At 44.4% G+C, this 20,095-nt stretch overlaps 1 protein-coding gene across 2 annotated transcripts; it reads right to left on the minus strand.

The window, feature by feature from the left end:
• Positions 1 to 4,622: 4,622 nt before the first annotated feature.
• Positions 4,623 to 18,020, minus strand: Chrna6 (cholinergic receptor nicotinic alpha 6 subunit). Of its 2 annotated transcripts, XM_021627096.2 has the most exons (6): positions 17,623 to 18,019; positions 15,887 to 16,026; positions 11,781 to 11,825; positions 10,816 to 10,925; positions 9,729 to 10,707; positions 4,623 to 7,811 (listed from the first exon to the last, which is right to left on the minus strand). In XM_021627096.2, exons 1-6 carry the CDS (start codon positions 17,699 to 17,701, stop codon positions 7,680 to 7,682), a joined length of 1,485 nt encoding a protein of 494 aa, XP_021482771.1. In that variant the 5' UTR covers positions 17,702 to 18,019; the 3' UTR covers positions 4,623 to 7,679. The 2 variants fall into 2 exon arrangements, with proteins under 2 accessions (XP_021482771.1, XP_060237549.1); XM_060381566.1 differs by lacking the exon at positions 15,887 to 16,026 and having other exon boundaries at positions 17,623 to 18,020.
• Positions 18,021 to 20,095: the final 2,075 nt, after the last annotated feature.

Here is a 20,095-nt window from a genome sequence, read left to right on the forward strand (position 1 = left end):
GTACTTTGATTCTATTTACCTCTAATTCTTCCCTGCTTCCAGCTTCTACCAGGTCTGCTCTCTCATCCTACCCCTCAATGCCCTAATTTATTTATTTACTTAAATAGCCCTGTGAGTCCAATTTGTGATGTCTGTATGTATACTCTGGTGTGGTCCTAGCCATTGATCACATCTCTGCAATTGGTCCCTCTCTGGCAGCGAGTGTTAGGAAGTGTGAATAAGGGAGGTTGGAAGCCCTTGTCGGTACTTTCCCTGTTCTCACAATGCAGCAGAAGTAGCACTGGGGAGTCTCCAGTCTCAGGCTGCCCTTTGTTCCCTGGGCAGGAGGCAGGAGGGGGTGGGAGGGAGGTGGGGTGGGGGTGGATGGGGGCTGTAGTCTGTTCTGTGGCCACCTCAGGACAGTCTTTGAAAAACCACATGGTGATGAAAATCAAGGCTTAGTTATGACTTCCTGAATGATGATAATGTGGACAGAAGGACAAAGAGTTATCCCTCCTCCTTCATGTTGGTTTTCACTCATCACATTTAACCTGCTATTATGCTAGGAAAAGGGCAGTATTAATATTAGAAAAAGTGTTTAGATCCGAATTTAGCTTTACATTTGAAAAATGCCAGCATGAACCATTTTCCACAGTAAACGTTTTCTGACCTAGTCAAATGCAGAAAAGATTAAGCCTCAGTGTTTGAATACGGCTTATTTTTACTAGCAGCTAAAGCAGAAGATGACATTAATAGTTTCGAATGTAGAAAAGGATAAATATTTACATACTGTAATGATTCTGGGAGAGTACTTCAAAAGATAGCGTTAAAGCAAGGACATCTCTGGGCTGGAGAGAGGACTGAGCCCATAAAGGCAGTGTCTGCCAAGCAGGAGGATCCAAAATTTCATATCCACAACCCACCTGGTGGAACGAGAGACCTGACTCCCATTTAGGTGCCTTTCAGTACCCCTAAATGCCTTAGTATATATGTGTGTGCACACCTCCCCCCCCCACAAATAAATAAATAAATAGATCAAAAGGAGAATAAGGAAATTTTAACTTCACACGCGAAGGAAGAAAAAATTGTGGGCAAAGTTTGCTAGCTGATCCCTGTCGGTGGGTGTTAGAAGACCTCTACAGATGGCCAACTTCTGGAGTTGATCTCATCTTCTGGCTCTCAGCTCATAACCCTCACCTCCTCCCTGTCTCAGGTGTTTCACTTTGCACGACGTGATTTCGAACAAGATTGTTCTGTTTGGTGAGGGTTAGTTCTTACCCGTGCCAGCTTCTTCTGTCACATCCCCAACATATCTAATAGGGCTGAGTGGTAGACAAGGCTTATTTAATGTATTTTCATGAATTGAACCAGATACCAGAAGTTTTTTTTTTAAGGTTATGACTTAATTAAAACATTTCTCCCTTCCTTTCCTCTAAACCCTCCTATGTACCCCTCCCCACTCTCTTTCAAATTTATACCTCTTTCTTTTCATTAATTGTTATTGCCTGAATGTATGTATTTTTATATGCATATATATTCCTAAATATAACGGCTCAATCTGCATGTATGTTTTCAGAGCTGATCGTTTGGCACAGTCAACAACCAATTGGTATACTCTTCACTGGGGGAGACTACCTCTCCCATTCCCAGCTTTCCTAAGTTATTTACAGTTCTTTGTGAGGCTTTTCCATTTCCATTTTGGCATGCTCATTGGTGTCATCTTTGTTGAGTTCATGTTGGTCTGATGTATCAGAAGCTTTGGATGTAGCTTCTGATATACTAGGAGACAACAGTCTCAGCCAATTTCCTGATCCTCTGGCTCTTATAATCCCACTCTCTTTGGCAAAGACCCTGAATTTTAGATGTGGGCGTGCTTTGTAGATGTATTAGTTTGGACTGGGCTTACAACTCTGCATTTTGATTGATTGTGGTTTTCTATAGTGGTCTCTCTTGCAGAGATAAGGGGTGAAGACTACATTTACATGTGGGTATAAGGACAAATGTTTATAGATTGTTGTTAGGGATTATGCTGGCCCAGGGAATTAGTGGTTGTAGATTCTCCTCCAGCAATCATGACTTCACCGGCACTGTGTAGTTAGCTAGGTTTTCAGCACAAAGTATTATTTTCCTCTTGTTGAATGGGTATGAAGTCCAATTAAAGAGTTGTTGGTTACCACCGAGGTATGCATGCCACTACTGCACCTTTAGTATTAACCATTCTTTGTTGATCATTGATGGGGTTCATAGGTGTCATAGCTCGGTAAGACTGTTGGTTGCCTCCCTCTTTGGAAGCTTCCATGACATCTTTTGGGTACTAGGAGTGGTTTTTTTTTTTCTTTTTTTTTTTTGGGTTATTCATGTGATGTACCATTGTGTATTCATTCTGTCCAAACATTTCTAGCTCTGTGTGTCATTTTCAGTGTGCACCTTGAAAGAATTCTTACATGAAAACATTTCCAAAGCAATATTGTAATATTTAACAGAATAGTTAATTGAGGTTTTTCTGCCTCAGAAGGACTTCAGCTTTACAGTTAGTTTGTCTAAAACAGGACCTGGAGTAGGGTTGTATTGTTGTGCCTTCTAAGTCCATTTTAGTCTCTTCTTTGTCAGTGGTTTCTTGGAATAACTCTGCCATCACCAAGAATGTTCCACTTTTTCATTTCTGCACCTGCTTGCTTCAAATTTCATCTGGCTTGTTCCTTTGTCTTTTTAATTTCCTGTAGTCTAAAGTGACAACAGCAATCCTGACTGTACTTTTGATTTCGTGTCATTGGCCGGAATACATCACAGAAGGTAATGTGAAGTGCGCTTTACGGCCTGTGAGCATTCATTGCTCTCTTGTTGCCATAGCATTATTGTTAAGGTTAGTTACTGGATTTAGATGGTGACAGTTTGATATAATCGGTATGTCCAGTAGTAAGCTGGGTAGCACAGCCTGTGGCTGTGATGCATAGCCAAATTATAATACCCAATGCCTTGGAACTGTAAAGGTGGATCTAACTAGACACATGAACCACTGTAATATCCAGAGACTAATGCTTCAAAGCAATGCTGAGATGGAGATTTTGATCGTCTCAAAGTTCTATCTCTGAAGCAAATAGTTATGTATTAAAATAAGTTCAGTTAATCATGATGATGGCTATTTGTTTTTAACCTGGCATGTGTTTCTTCTTCACCATGCTTTCTGCTCAATGCATCAATAAAATAACAGTGAAATTATATCTTTGCTGCGTGGTTATGGTCTTTGAAAAACCATCTGGAGCTGCTGATGTGAATCATCAAGGCTCTGGGTGGGGCTGCCCACTGCAGAAAATCAGTTCAGTCCACTGCAGAGTCAGGCACCAGAGCACTTGAAGATGGCCTCTCCCCTGGACTGCAAGGGGGATTTCAGACAAACCTGAAGATTATAATATTTGAAGGTATGCAGAAGAATGTGATACAGTGTGACGATCAACTCAGGTCACCTAGAAACAGTCCCGAGAAGAAGTCCTGTGTTGTGGTTTGAATACAAAATGGGCCCCTGGATCACGTGTTTGAATACATGATTTCCAACTAATCTTGCCTAGCTGGAAGAAATGGGTTTCCTAAAGGTGGGGTTTGGGGTTTCCTATCCTGCCCCACTTCCTGATTATGGAGGTGATGTGGCCAGCTGTCCCACACTCCTGGTGCCATGCCCCCTTCCCTGCCATGACAGACTACAGCCTCTCAATTGCGCACAAAAACAAAGCTTTCATTAAGTGGATTCTTGTCAAATATATGATCATAGTAGTCAAAGAAAAAACTAATACAGGTTATAGTTGGTCTTATTAACAGATGACAATACTCTGGAGCTTTAAAATAACCTTCAGCAGCCAGGTGCAGTGGTACATGCCTGTAACCCCAGCACTCAGTAAGGCAGAAGCAGGCAGATCACTGTGAGTACAAGGCCAGCCTGGTTTACAAAGCGAGTCCAGGACAGCCGAGTCTACACAGAGGAACCCTTTCTCAGGAAAAAACAAATCATATTCAGTGGTCACAAGGATTGGACAAAGGTCTCTGTTTTACCCTGACAGGGCTGATGGTCCAGCCACAAGGCAGTGTTTGGGCATGTGGCTGTTCATCCTTCCCACACTCTGTCCCAAATAAACCTCAAGAGAGTCTTGGTTCCTCTTAGGGGTATCAGTCATATGGTCATTCTGACAGGGAAAGTTCTGCACCAACCTGTTTCACAAGACATTTACTGCTTACCCACTGGGGCAGGCACAGTGGCCTTTTAGACATTTCCAAATATTTACTTTTATTATTTTTATTTAAGTGTGTGTGTGTGTGTGTGTGTGTGTGTGTGTGTGTGAAAGAGAGAGAGAGAAAGAGTGCATACAAAAGATCTCTGGGAAAGAATTGCTGATTCTTAACTCATTCAGACTGGTAGAACAAAAATCAATTGGCTAGGGAGGTGCCTCGGCAGCTAAAGCACTTACTATAGGCAAGAGGACCGGAAGAGGACCGGAGTTTGGATCCCTGGAACACAGGTAACTGTCAGGTGGGAATGGCAGCTTGCCTGTAATTCCAGCCTTAGGAAGCAGATACAGGCCATCCCCGAAACAAGTTGGTAGTGGACCAGCCGAATCAGTGAGCTTCGGATTTGACTGAGAGGCGTCGCCACATTGAATAAGGTGGTAGTGACCAGGGAATATTCTAAAAATTAAAAGCCTTAAATATGTATTTAGGAATTTGTTTAATGCTCCTTTACAGATTTTTTTTTTTTTTTAGTCCATGCTTTCTTCTGTTATTCTGAATAAATGTGGCTTCCCTTTCACCGCAAATGTGGTATACTTCCTTTTAAAGGTGTATTGATAGATTGTTTAATAGAGAATCTTTTGCTAATTTCAAGGATCTCAGCCATCAAGTATTAAAGAACACTCAATCGTGAAGACATTCAGGTGGGTTTCCTCTGGTCCCTGCCGAGATCAGTTTTACCCTTCTTTCTTTCAATGCAATTCACAAAATGTGTATGCTCATACTAGGTGGAGAATTTGTGCACACATCACAACAAAACTTCTATAGCACAACAAAACAATGTTATAATTAAAAAACAACAACAAGAAGCAACCCCATGAGCCCACATGGTTGGCCACCTAGATCTGCAGGAAGATGGAGGCTCCACCATAGTTATCTCTACCTGGTGTAGCTAGACCACTATTATAGCTCAGGCCAAGGTAGTCCCCAACCTGCGGAGGACTTTTGGGAAGGGCTGCAGACTCAGTATCCCTGGGGATCTCAGAGATCCTTTTTATATTGTCCAGTGTGAGCCAGAGCACATCAAGCCATCCGTCATCGCTGCCCCTGCAGCCTTGTCCTGAAAGGGGACCAGGTGTTTACTTCTCAAAGACAACAGTCCATTATAAAAGCAACCTTTATTCACCTGTCTCAGCTGTTGTCTCAGAGGATTACTGCTTCTGTCTGCCAACCTGGGCCTCGCCCTGGAAGCTTCCAGCCTCCGTGCAATCTAACTTAGGCCTAGAATGTTTTCAGCCTCTGAGATTTACTGCTTAAGAAGCTCAGCCTTTCTTGTTTTGACTGAGCTCTGGGCTGGCTCGTTCAGTTCAGCTCTTCTGGCTCAAACTCCTTTCCCAGCTGACGTATTCAATCTGGCTTCTCTCTCAGCCCCTGAATCACTCAGCTTGGCCTCATACTAACTCCAGAAATATGTGCTGATACTCTGTCTCCTCATCGCTGGCTCCTTCTATTTTCACCTGTGTCTGGCTTCTTCTCTCATTCAACCTCTCTCTGTAAAACTGTCTTGGTAAAGATGCCTCCTCTTCTCATTCTGTGTTGCTCCTTTGAGTATCTTCCCTTTCCTCTCTGTTCTCATGAGAGTTGGACAAGTCCTACTGTCAAGTCCTTCTCTTATTCATCACTTTTTCTGCCACTTAATTAAATATTACTTTCAAACATGGCTGCTTCCTTCTACAAACTAACTTTACCTTCATTGTTTGGGATTAGAGGCCTCTACCACCATACCTGGACCTAAGCTTTTCTTTACCTGAAACTTGCTTTATACCATGCTGGCCTTGAACTCAGCTCTGCTTACCTTCGTCTCCTGGATTAAAGGTGTGTTTGGATTCCAGCTGGGTCACACAGACCTAGAAGGTCTTTGCATGTAATCTCTCGCCAGAACAGCCAAGTTCTGAATTGAAATTCCTCTATAGTCCATCATCTAAGCCCTGCCAAATGTTGCTGATATTGTATTAAGACAACAGGATCAAAAGGTAAAATTGAACCATGAAATTACCTATGGGCATGGACAGCAACTTTCTAGGAGAGAACAAATGGAACTGAGGCCAGCTTCTTTGCTGGACTACGTGAGCTGCTGTCTAAGATACCTCTGTAGGTTACCACAGTCACACAAAGGAGTAATCAGTGTGGAACACGACACAATTCCCATGTTCTCCCACTCAGAAAAGAAATCGCTCCAAATGGTACATGATTAAAATTCCTTACAGATTTTATTTTGTCTCTATGCAGTGAGCATGTGAAGGGTTCACGGGAAAAGACTGGACAGATACCTATTTGAACCACAAGAATGCTTTTCGATTTTTCCTCTTTGCATTGCTCTAGGTATATTATGCTCTATATTCTCCCATTTGTATTGCTCTAGCTATATTCTCCACTATCAGGTCCTATAGATCTTTTCATATATGACTTTTCTAACAGGCTGTAACTTTACAAGGAGAAGAATCTATTTATGTCACCCTTGTAGCACCTGGCATTGTCCTGGGCACCAGCCAAATGTCCTGCCAGAACAGTGGATCACCACAAAGTACATGTGTTAAAGACTTATTTCTCCATGCTAGTGGAGCTTCTAGGATGTGGAGCCCTGTAGGAAGAGCTTAAGTCATTCATTGGGGTGTGCCTTTGAAAGGAATATTGGCACCCCAGACCTTTCCTCTTTTTTTCTTTCTTTCTTTGTAGTGGTCCTCTGCTAGGCTCTCCTGCCATGATGGTTTGCCTCACCAAAGGTCTCAGTGTGATAAGGCTTAGTGACCATGGAGTAAATCCCCCGAAACTATAAGCTCATATAAACTTCATCCATTTATGTTGATTATCTCATGTGATTTTTTTTCCCACCCTGACAGAAAGCCACTAGTCCCAAAAATTCAATAGTCTTCTAAGAGCGATGCTATCTGGTTTCTCCTTTAACCATTGCATGCATCAGATGATAGTGTGGACCACATCACAGAGCCACACACAAGAGAGTATGACATAGGGGTAGACAGGTGTTGCAAGTGTGAGCAGTGTTTCAGAGCTTCTCTCTAGCCACTCACATCACTGCAGTAACCAGCAGGAGCTTCAGATACAAGAGAATCTCTTTTCAGTGTAGACTGATGCTTAGTATGAGGCCTAACTCTGTGAGGCGTCATTCATGTTCCTGGGAACAAAGCATGCAAAGCACAGAGAAGCCGAGTCAGCACTCCTAGCCTAGGAGCACTGCCAGTTCTGGGCTCCGAGGTGGTAAAATACCCAGGGCAATGAAGACGTGCATTCAGGCTCCTAAAGTTGCAGTACTGTCCCCACCCCTGCCCTTCTTGCCTCGGTTTAGGGAACTGGGTAGTTGGCCTTTTCTTGTGGTAAGTAGTTCAAACAACAACAACAAAAATGAAACAAAAACAAACAAACACCATAACATCTAGAATATTCAGAAGGCAAAGGGAAAATACTAATTAAGACTTTCCTGTGTTCCCAAGCAGTGGCTGTAGAAATAGCCCCACAGTTCCAAACACACAGACGATTATAAATACCCAAAGAAAGACTCTGTCCACCACCATGGCCATGTATTTCCAATCATCTTCCACCTGAAATGCAAACAAAAGATCAAGGATAGCTTTAAAAACCAAGACCCTAGGAAGACAGGCTATGTTTTAGGACTACATGTTTGTTTGATTTTTTTCAAAGCAAATTTCTCCAATACTTCAAAAATCAATTATTTACCAATAATGTTTGTCTGTCTGCCTGTGTGCCCTTTGTCATTTCCCTCCATTGTGTAAGGAGGGTAGATATACATCCCCGGTACCTCATAGAGCTGCCGATGGACCTTGCCAAAGACTTAGGTGATCTCTTTCCTTGACAAAGGTTCTTTCCTGGCTCCAGGGACATTTTCCAAAGGTATCCCTTGAGAGACCAATGCTTGTCACTTGTGCACAAGGAGAGCCTGGCCTTTTGGGGAATCTGAGTTTGAAGCAGTGAAGGAACAGGCTGGAGGATATGAGATATGGCTGAGGCCCCCTGCACAGGAATAAGCAGCCTCCAGGCCTCCAAGTGATGCTAACAGGGAAAGCTTGTTGCATATCTGAAATCTTTCCAGTTCTAAACGTCTAACCTTCTGCTATGGTCTCAGTGGGCTGTCTGTTAGGGAACCTGTAGGCCAAGATTGTTGGAGGACGGTCTTGTATACTGTGTTTTCCGATGCTGATTTCAGTGTCCTGAGATTTGGTTACTCTCCTGCCATGCACATTGTTATGAGTGTTGAACCACCTCCTGTACTTATGTGATGTAAAGAATGTTCCCCAGTTATTTCTGATTGGCTAATAAGGATGCTGAAGCCTGTGACTGGGCAGAAGAGAGGTAGGCAGATGTAACAGGAGGTGAGGAAGCCAGAGAGAATGGAGTAAACATGGGCACGATGAGCCTGTGGCCATGAGGGCAGATTGGACAATGAGCCTGTGGCCATGAGGACGGGCTGATTGAGCAGAAGCCACTTGGGAGTCATCAGATTTGCAAGTGATTGTTTTTTTTTGTTGGTTTTAAGGGCAGTAGGATTAGAATAGCTCAGAATCTTCCCAGCAGAGTGCCTACAGATTAACAATAAATCATAGTTTCTCTTTGTCAATCATTGGGGAACTAGCCAGTTAAAGAAAACCGCTGTCATATTAATTTCTGTATTGATTAATATACACAGAATAATTATTTAGTGATACACATGCTCAGCCAACAGTATCTCCTACATACTAAAGGATGCCAGCCTAGAGGTGAGCTCAGCGGCCATTCCTGTCCTGTGACATGTGTTATGTCGGGCATTCTTGGTATCTCCCAGAGCACTGACAGGTAGTGTTGGGGGTCTGATATCCGTTCACTAGGAGCTATAGATGCAGGGAATGAAGCAATCCACTGGCAAGAGCTTCTGGAAGCCTCTGCTAGTCAAGTGGTGGCATGGAGAGCTGGTATGGTTGACTTTGAGCTCTTACTTTGGGGAAGGAGGAGCCAAGTTACTGGCGTTAGAGTGTGGGAGACAGGAGCAGAATGTGTGCCTGCTGAGCACATCTCCAAGATGCACTTGATTCTTGTCTGTTCCACTTCTAGTAGAATAAGTGTGATCAGAGCTGCTGACTACTAGGGAGCTCCCATCTTTCACCACTGCGGCTTCAGGCAGCACCACAGTCATTTCTCCTTTCCCTCAGGCAGTATTCCTCCCCACCCTCACTTTGACACTGTTTGGTGTGTTGAAGCCTTGTTCTGCGAAGCAAGCTTATCCTGCATGTGTATTGTAGCTGGATCTCACTGTAAGGAAACGCAGACTGAAGATTTTTTGTAGGGCTACCTACCATCTCACTATAGCTCCCTAAACTCTAACCCAGGCTCCCCCAAGGCTGCATGATAACAGAGCTGGTTTTGGAAGCCGCTGCCCAACTGAACAGGAAACTTAACTCCAACTGACACTCTGACTAGTCTGCAATGTGCCTGTAGGCATGTTAGGGTGTGCAGTTAGGATTTACCTCCTTTGTTTCATTGTGACTCTTCATGTTTTCTGCTATGAATTGAATGCTATCGATCACATCTTCCACCTCTGGTGAGTGTTCTGAATTCTCTGTCACCCACTGTGCAGGCTGCTCACTCAATCTTCTCTTGCCAGGGGCCATCTCACTTGATTTTTGACGATGGCGGCATTCCTTCAGAAGTTTGGGCTCTCTTCGATGAGCAAACTTGACCTTGGCAGGCCTCTTGGGAAGGCTTTTGGGGTCCTTAACACCACCTACCTCCTTTGTCTTGTCCAGAGGCCTCCTCATCATCAGAATTGAGGGGAAGACCTGAAGGAAAATGGTCTTCACCCACTTGGGCATGGTATGTGTTGCTGGGGTACGGTAGTGTATGTTCAATACAAACACAGTCACCACAATGGACAGCGTGACAAAGATCATGGTGAAGAGGAGGTACTCACCCACCAGTGGGATCACAAGAGATGTGGATGGGATGGTCTCTGTAATCACCAGCAAAAAGACAGTCAGAGAAAGCAGGACTGAGATGCAAAGAGTTACCTTCTCACCACAGTCCGAAGGAAGGTAAAAGACCAACACAGTGAGAAAGGAAATGAAGAGACAGGGGATGATGAGGTTAATGGTGTAAAACATGGGCAGCCTCCTGATATAGAAAGAGTAGGTTATATCTGTGTAAATCTCTTCGCAACAGTTGTACTTGATGTCATGCTTGTAGCCAGAGGCATCAACAATTTCCCATTCACTGTTTTCCCAAAAATCGTTCATGTCCACTTTAGAGCCAATGATCAGAAGATCAATTTCAGCCTTGTCATAAGTCCAGGAACCAAATTTCAGGGAACAGTTTTGATGATCAAAAGGGAAGAAGGTGATGTCCATGGGACAAGAACTCTTAAAGATGGCTGGCGGGGTCCAGGTGATCATGCCATCATACTTAACAAGAGCTTTGGTCTTGCCTTCAACCTGGAAGTCACCAACGGCACTGGAAGGAAAACGACAGGCCGTTAGCAGCACTGTGTGCCCCTTTGCTGTGGGTCACATGGGCCAAAGATTTTGAAAATTGACTGTGAATCTATCTAGACATCCATACTTGTTATAGAGAACAATGTCAGGCTTCCAGATCTTGTCTGCTGGAACACGAAGTGTTTCAATGCCATCATACTCTGTTGGATCCCAACGTAATTTGTAATCCTTCCAGATCTAAAAGAAATAAAGAGCTCTTTTCTTGTGGTGGTAGTTTTTTGTTTGATTTACTTTTGTTAAATTTTTTTCTTTAACAATTTCATACATATACATTGGGGGTCTCTATTACCATTACCCTCTGTCTTTTCTGAACCCCATCCCAACCCACTTTTACTCCCTTCCTTCCTGAAAGCCCTTTTAACTTTAAACATGGATAAGAATCACTTTTGAGAATTTCATCATAAATTTTTCCAAATGTTTACGTTGGTTCAATAATTTCCTTGATTAAAAAGCAGGATGTTTTTGAAGACTATGCTGGTTTCTTATCAAAAGCAGGGAATTATATCCATGAGCACAGGGAGCTAAATAGCTAAGCTGATTTTGGCACATCTATAACATGCTATCTGGCTAAGGTTTCACATCGTGTCTCATGGACTATGTTCAAACATTTCTAATGATAAACACAATTTGTATGTAAAGGGCGAGTCTATTACGCTAGTCAGACGTTTAAGAGCAGAGGCAGTATAACTTGTAAAAACCAGCGGGTGGTTATGTAACCTAGGTTCTCCAGATATCAAGTGCTGACTTCCTGGAGCTACCAAAGAGGAAAGAAAGCATCAGACTTGGCATTTCTGTAAGTGATAAGAAGAGATCTGAGAGCAGAGGGTAGAAGGGCCAGAGGGCTCTATATCAAAGGCACCAGGCTCTGCCTGCTCATGTGCTGCCTGCATTAAGCCGTCTGCCACCAGAGCTGACTCCAAGGATTAGGAGATGGCTAGGCAAAGGATAGTCTAGAGCTACTATAGGTTGGGGAGGGAACGAGGTATTGTGTGTGGGGGCACATGCTGCTGACGTTCAATGGGGGACACATACGTGACGCAGCCACAGGTTGGTCTCCATGATCTGATTGACTTCATCCTGGGAGGGAGAAATAATATTTTTAACCACCCATATGCTTGCTACGTCTTTAATGCAAGAGTTACGGCTAGAAATAGACAAATCTAAGTTATTTGTGCTAATGAAGGCAAACATGAAGATTGAGAGAACTATACAAAAGCGATTTAACTACAACAGAAATACGGTATTCTTACACCCGTCCTTGCTCTGTTGACTTAGAAATGACACATGGCTTTAAAATGTCCCTCAAAGCTCATTTGGATTCCACCTCCTCTGTGAATCTTTTCTCATCATCTCAGCCCATAAAGCTTCCTGGATTCATGGAGGAAACAGGAAGGAGGGTAGAGAGGTTCAGGGACAATGGAGGGTTTGAAAAGCGCTGTAGGTGGTGACAGCTGCTCACCGTTTCTACCTCTACTCTATGGTCTTTCCCCAAAGAAGCCTGAAACATCCTGTGTGCATTTGTCCTGGGATCCAAACTGAAACAGCAGCTTCAGCTCACTAGCAAGCTTGCCTATGATCTCCTTTCTCCAGCCCAAGAGCCCTTCAGTTGCGAAGGACGCTTCTACTGACCCCTGTGTGCTCAGTTTCGGAGTGAGGAAAGCTCCTGCCTTCATGTGCTCTTAGCTGTTGGTTGGGGAGACACAAAGCTGATAACACCTGCACGTGCATACATAAAATATATCGTGATATAACAAAGAGGTAGAGTGGGTCATGCGTGCACACACATCTGTTTTATATGAGAGTCTAAAAAGGCTTCTTTGAAGAGGTACTGTCTAAGCAGCCCCTTCATGCCATGTAAGGAGAGTCAGGGCACGTGGTACACAGGCATTCCCTGTCACCATCTTCAGTCCACTTGATACTTAAGTGGCCACTGATCTTTGGCAGGAAAGCTCCCCGAGACATCTAGGTGACAGGTAGGTCACAGCAGAATAGCTTGGGTATTGATGGTATGATCTTGCAGGCAGCAGGAGATTCCAGAATCTCCCCAAGAGGCCCCAGTGGAGTGAAGGAGCCCAGCTTTGCCAAGGTTTCTGTGCAGGCCTCTGACAGAAGCTCAGTCCACTGAGCTGCTTCCTGGGCTCCACTCCTTCACCCCATGGCTACTTGGAAAGGTCAGCAAGAAGAGTTAGATAAGTGGGGTCTGCGCAGCTTCACGGGGATTCCCTCTTGATCAGGGCCTTCTGGTGTCGAGTCGCCTCGAATCTCTAGGGTCTAACAGAAGCTTGACCAGCATATGCACTAGCTGTTGGCCCCAAACTAGATAACTTCTGTTGCTTCAGTCCCACCGGTTTTAGAGATCTTAGAGCTAACTGGCCTAAGCCCCGCATATTCCCCGAAACACGATTTATCTCTGGACTAGTGTGCTGTGTTCAGGGATTTGACACTCATTATCAATACTGTTCTTAACAGGCCTGCCCTCTGCGAGACAGTTCCATGGTTTGGATAAGGGCCACATGGTGTACATTCATGGTGTTTTAAATTTCATGGATCAGGACCTGGTCTGGAACATCATAGTCTCCAGGTAACTCCGGACCACTCTAATGAGCACTGTGCTCAGTGAGCCCTTCCGGAGGAAGAGGCCAGAGACCCACGGTATCACCACATTCTTGGAGCCGGCAACCCAGATCTCTTTATTGGGAAAAGACTAGTTGACACAGGTACACAATTTTGAATCATGGCTTCAAATGCACTAGTTTCTGGAAAAGCTATGAGAAACTGGGAGATGTGGCTTAGAAAGGCCACACAGACAACAGTTTATCATGGCTGAGGTTTGTCATGGATGTCAGGTCTGGCCATGTTGCACCGGGACTCTCTGTGCTAGATGAGGAGAGAGAACATGTTCCTACATGGAAAGATCATGCATTCTCAGGCCGAGGTCACCTCATAGGGCCACAGTCACTTCTGTGCATATTCTCAGAGATGGACGACCCATCAGGGGACTACACAGTGGCAGGGGTCTGAAAGCCCTTCCAGAAAGTAATGGATGTCAGGGCTCATCTAACGACTGTCACATGACCCAGGAAATCTTATCCCAGAGATATGAAGGTAAGTGTGCAGGCTGAATGCTGCCCGCCAATGTTCATAGAGCAAAACATGGATTAAGCCTATATGTTCCTCAACCTGTAAGCAAACTGTGGACCACGAAAGACCATGAACCATGAGCCAGCCACAGGAAGGAGCACATATTGATGTACTCAACACACCAAGAAGCTGAGGACTAACATGAGTGAAAAGGCCAGCCCTGCAAGTGTGCATATTCTATGACTGGTGTTGTATTAATATTTTATTTATTTATATATTTTGAGGCAGGGTGGGTTTCATATATATTTGCCCTAGCTCTAGACGCTCTATCTAGTCAATGGATATCTGTGAATCTCTGATCCTGCTGCTTCTACTACCTCCCAGTTGTTAGGGTTACAGGTATGTGCTCCTACATGAGGCCAATCCTGCCAAGTTTAGAAATGGAGGAAAAATGAGGGAGATTCCATCATGGCGTTGGAATCGATAACAATTTAAGATGGTAAATTTGCAATTTATAACAGTTGCTTTGTGCCAGGTACAGTGGTACACCATCCTCGGAATCCCAGCACTTACGTGGACGAAGCTTAGGGATCTATGAGAGCTCAATGCCTTTGTAGGCTCCATCCCAAGACTCCACCTCAAAACAAACAAGCAAGCAAACAAACAAACGAAGCTTCTTTCCTCAGGTCTCAGCTGCAGCTAGAGAAACTGAAGAGGTGGAGAGCTTATCACATATTGGCAAAGACAGGAAGACTTCTACGGCGGAGCCTGGAAGAGCCACAGGTGTGTCCCTTTGCTCCTCTGCCTCCTCCTACCATTTCTTGAGAGAATATGAGTACAAATAGGGAAACAGAGAAGTTACGTCAGACCATGAAACAACGTAAAGAAACAATTAATATGTACAGGCTGGCAAAAGAGATAGAAGGAGCCCTGTCTGTCTGTCTGTATGCCACCAACTCTGGCTATGCTTTCAGCATCATGGCTCATGTAAGCAGTACACTGTGGAGTGGAACAGGATAAAACCTCAGAGTAAACATAGAGGCTCAGCATTAACACCATGGTGAGAGACGGCGTTAATCTCTTGGACTATGAGTCTTTAGATTTCTGTTACACACACACACACACACACACACACACAGAGAGCGAGAGAGAGAGAGAACTCATTTTACTTAAATTGTCCACATGACACATATTGATGCAACCTGATTAACTTCCATAGGCCCTCTGTTGAGACCTACTTTATTTCTTAGCATTACTATGGCTCCTCTGTTAACACCTGTAGTAGCCTTTAGCAGGTCTACCCAGGCAAGAAGAAACATCTGATTTAAAAACATGAACCAGTATTTACCAGAATATGCGTAGGTCTAAGCTTAAGTTAAAAGACCAGGTTGAATCAGCAAAGTCCACTGGGCAATGTGGATGGGAAAAGCCTGGAGGTGTCTGCATATATATATATATATAGTCTTTCTGTAAGTATGCCTAGAGAAGTCATACCAGTTCACCCACACGACAAATTATGAAGGGCAGGAGGACGCCTTCCATATCCTTGGGCTGGGCTGGAGGACGACAGGCTTCTTCCATGTGTAGCATGGTCTCAGGACCATGTCTAATTCCTTCTTTGGCGACCCTCCAGGATTTCCTTAATTTTCTAGTCTACCTAGTAGTGCAATTTGGGCTGAAGCCAAGGCCTCGAGCTAAGATTCCTGCTTGTCTTAGAGAGTCAGACCCTTCCACCTTCTGTTCCTGGGGTAAGGAAAAGCAGATTGTTCAGAAAGGAAAAGAAACGAAAACCTAAAAGAGTCCCACCAACCCTTGAATATGATTCCCAGTGAACTTACAGAGCGCCACGGGCCACAGTGAATGGCAAGCCTCCCTCCTACTTTATGTGCAGCCTGAGCAAAGACAGCAGTACACAGGGCCTTGGGGGACTGTTCCTTGGAACTCTGCGTTCACCTTTAAGTTGTTTGAGAGAATTCTGTGCTCACCAGGCGCACAAAGAGCAGGAATGCTGGGAAATGAGCCCCTCTGGGAAGGGGTCAGGGGTCTGAGGCACTCACCACATTGGCCAGCTGGGTGATTGCCAATTCAAAGTACACGGTGACAGGATCGGAAACGTTTTCCACCGGCCGGATGAAGCGGTTGTAGCGCGCAAACAGCGCGCGGAACAGCTGCTCTTCGGACGCGCAGCCTGTGCAACCTGTGCGACAGGACACCGGGGCGGCATTCGGGAGGTGCTGTGGGTGGCTCTGAGCCGCCTTCTCTCCTGGACCCAGGCTAGCGGTGTCTCCATCAGTCTCCTCACTACCAGGTAGGCCCACTCCTGCCTGCGCTAGGGCAGCTCCACCCCGCCCTTCCTAGCCTTGCTTACTGTGTCCGCGCTGACACGCGCTGAACAACTACACAGTCTTCATGCAGAACTAGTACAATGTTCACAAAGCGATCCGGAGAGATTGCCTGCTGAAGTCAATCAAGGGCACCGTAAATGTCACGGGGTAGAAAGCCACGGGGACGGAAAATTTTTATGTCACTTATCCCACCTCTCAGCCTGACCGTTAGGACTATAAGCTCTGCAGGGATTCCAGAGGTCTGTGTGTGGATAACTGACTGGCAAGGCACCTGCTGGAACCCCCACCAAGCAAACACAGCATCTAATCATTGCCATGAGCCTCAGTAGCCACACCCTTTAAAAAACATACCTTGAAACCATGCACTTTGAGCTTTGTGAGAAAGGAAAACTTTTAAAGTAAATTCACTGAAAATCCTTCAAAAGCAATTGAAACTTGGTTCTCAGTACCTTCTTTAAATTTAAAGCCATTAAATTCTGGACAGTGGTGCTACCTGCGTCTTTAATTCTTTAAGAAAGCATTGGTTCTTTTGTCTCCGATTTGCACAACTCACTTCCTCAACACCCCCCCTGAAACACATTCCTAAAGTTTGTATTGTGCAATTCAGATTTGACTCCAAAAATATTATTCTATGAATTTCCCAGAGAGAAAGGAATGGGCTTGGTAACCTGCTCAGGCAAAACAAACAGAGAAAAAAAAAACTGCTGTGTTCCTCAGTGAAAGCTGCTTCATTCATCCACTTAGAAGTGCTGAGCGCTGGGATATCAGCAGGAAAGAAAGCTTTCACCTGTCACCTGTCATTTCAGCCAGTGCAATTAACCAGGATGAAAACATTTCTTGTGAAGACAGTGAGAGACCTTCCTGAATACTCTTACCATTTCCCTCCTCTGAGCCTCTTTGGCTGAACTCTCCATCAGCCCCTCTGAAACTTAGTAGCAGGGTCTGAGTGTGCGCATGTGCGAGTGTGTGTGTCTGTGTGCCTGTGTGTTTATGTGCGTGTGTGTGATCTGCTCCGCGTAGCAGCCGTGTCTGAATCAACTTTTAAAGCATGCAAGCTTAGTACAGATAAAATGAGATGGCCTTCCCAAATGAGGACAATCAGTCACAGTGGGAGGGTTCACAGGCTGAGTAGTGAGTACTAGCTAACAAATAAATCACTGTTTAAAATATGTATTACATTTATCCACAAATGAATAAGTGGAGCATAATGATATCATAAATGCCTATGAAAACAGACAATTCTGTATGCTACTTGGAAAAGCATTTTTTTTTAGTTAGAGAAGTGAAATATGATTTACAGTATATTTCAATATTTTCTCCACCCTACTCTCCAAATCTCATCTCTTAGGTTAAACTTAACTCCTGGCCATTTTAATTCAGACAAGATGAGGAAGAAGAGTATATGCACAGAACTAATAACATTCCAGGGAATAGTTGAAATAACTTACCTTCAAAGAAAGCCAAGACTCCACATAACCACAAACACAAACCCAAGGGAAGGGATCTCTGGTCCTGGCTGTTCAGCATGATAAAAGCACCCAAATCCCGATTTCTACACAGTGGGCTGTGGAAAAATGCAGCTTTCAGTCAGCGGCAAGAATCAGACCGTTACAGAAAGCCTCGGGAGCTCACGGCAATCCACACGGATCTTCTGCGAAATGAAAACACGGAGCGTCACACAGCTGCTCCCCGCATCACAGACGGAAGCAGATGTAAAGGGCAAGGAAAGCTATCACTGCCGCATCAGGCGGGCTGTCACATCCCCCGTCACCCTAGATCTCTGTGCAAGGACGATGAAGAGAGACAGCGTGCAACACTAGGCAGACAGGCCTCTGAGGGACTGGCCGCCTCACCCACCAATCTTTGGCTCAGTGGTTCTCCACCTTCCTGACGCTGTGACCCTATAATACAGTTCTGTTGTACTGACCCCAACCATGGAATTATTTTTGTTGCTGTTTCCTAACTGTAAGTTTGCTACTGTCATGAGTCATAATGTAAATATCTGTGTTTTCTGATGGTCTTAGGCGACCCCTGTGAATGGTCCCTTGACCTCGAGGAGTTGTGACCCACAGGTTGAGAACTGCTGCTTTACAGGGCTACCCACTTATTTACTTGGCTTCCACTACAAGACAAATGCACACTCAGCCCCAGAGCATATTTGCTGAATTTGTTGTTTAGCTGAGGCTTACCGCTTAGCAATTTGTCTAAAATAATTACAGTTCCTGTCTTTATGGGGAAAGCTTAGAAGACACTTTTGCTTCTACTTTAGATTTCTAACTCCAACTCTCCAAGTGCCTTGCTCTTCTGAGTGCTGTTGATCAGGAGAGAGGTCAAATGTCAAAGAATGAGCAGAAAGGCCATCTGCCCAGTATTTTACTCTTTAATTACACGGGGTTGATTTGGGCTTAAGCTATTTTTCCTCTTTTCTTTGTAGCTGTGGTACTAAAAGTGTTCTGGTTAACTGGGTATTTGGTTTAGATTTCAGCATTGCTTAAAGAGGAACCAGACAGCAAAATAGAATGTCTCAAAGTGTTCTCAGTCAAAGAGTTTATGACCTCACTGCAAATGCTACACAGTTTGTATACTTGCAGGATCAGAAGACCCTCCCCCCCCCCCCCCCCCCGCCGCCACCAGTCCTCTTAGCCTCCCAGCTTCCAGCAACAGCAAAGGAACTCATACAAGCTTAGCATGAACTTAGGGCATCAGGCTGGCTCCTTCGGATCTTCCTTGTTATTTTAGTTCACCCTTAGCTATTAATAGCTAAGTAGGCTATTGTCTTTTCCTGAAGTACCACAGAGTTCCCAGAGAACCTGGGGTGATACAAAGTTAAGTCATGATGACACTTTGCTGTGATGGATCGCATATCCTGAATCACCTGGGCTCTTGCCAAAATGCACATTTTAGCGTCCTTGTTCTTGTGTTGTTTGCTGGACACGCAATTCAGTCTCAACAGGACCGCTCTTTCATGTCTGGCTTCTGGATCTCTGCAGCTCACAGCCGACCAGCACAGGGCTGCTGATGCAATGGAGCAACAGGAAATGCACCTTCAATGCTCCGTGCGATGCACCTGCTGTCTTCAGCAGGCAAGTTAAATCCTTATGACAGGTGCAATGGGGTGACATATGGACCCTTTTCTGTGGTTTTTTTGTTTGTTTCTATTTTTTTTTTTTTTGGTAGTGTTAGGGTCAAGCCCAGGACCTCAGGCAGCCTAGATGAACTCTAGGACCCTGGACCACATCCAAGCTACCAAGGTGCCAGTGCAGACACCGGAGAGAGCAAGGCAGGGGAAAGAGCATGGGGTTTGGATTCAGACAGACTTGGATTTGGATTCTGATCCTCAAACCCTGCTGGAGGACATTCTGCCAATTACCCATGTCACTCCAACTAATCTTGTCCTAACCTTAAAACAAACAAACAAACAACAAACAAGCAAACAAAATGTGACTCAATGCAGTTAAATCAACCATAAATCTCTCTATCCAGTTTTGTGTGACATTTGCCATCAGTCTCTTCCCCTACAAATAAGAACTGGAACTTGTGAGACAGATGTCTTTTGAACACTTGTAGGGCAATAACTCTCCATTTAAAGAAAACATTTTAAGCTATGCTGGCACCACCAGAAAATGCTTGAGATTCACAGTCGAGTTACATATCTGCTTCAAAGTCTATAGGAAAATGGTCAAGCTTACAGGTTAAAAGCAAACATAATGGGCAGTAAACTCAATTTAGTTCAAAGAATGAATTAAAGATCTATGTTTTGTCCTATGTTTGGAGTACTTTTTCAAATTTGTAGTCAAGGACTAAGCTCCTGCCCAGCTGTGCTATTGAACTAGCCAAAGTATAAAGAGAGGGTTGTCCATGATTTAGCAGGGTCCACAGGATGAGGAGAGAATGAAGGGAGGATGGTGAAACAGCAGGAGA

Source organism: Meriones unguiculatus, chromosome 4 (assembly GCF_030254825.1).
Source record: "Meriones unguiculatus strain TT.TT164.6M chromosome 4, Bangor_MerUng_6.1, whole genome shotgun sequence".
Taxonomy (NCBI): domain Eukaryota; kingdom Metazoa; phylum Chordata; class Mammalia; order Rodentia; family Muridae; genus Meriones; species Meriones unguiculatus.

Coding starts and splice junctions, on each gene's coding strand:
- Chrna6 (XM_021627096.2), bottom strand. CDS start 17,701: ATGCTGAACAGCCAGGACCAGAGATCCCTTCCCTTGGGTTTGTGTTTG. Junction 16,027..17,622: donor AGTCTTGGCTTTCTTTGAAG/GTAAGTTATTTC, acceptor CCTGTCGCACAG/GTTGCACAGGCTGCGCGTCC. Junction 7,812..9,728: donor GTCACAATGAAACAAAGGAG/GTAAATCCTAAC, acceptor TTTGCATTTCAG/GTGGAAGATGATTGGAAATA.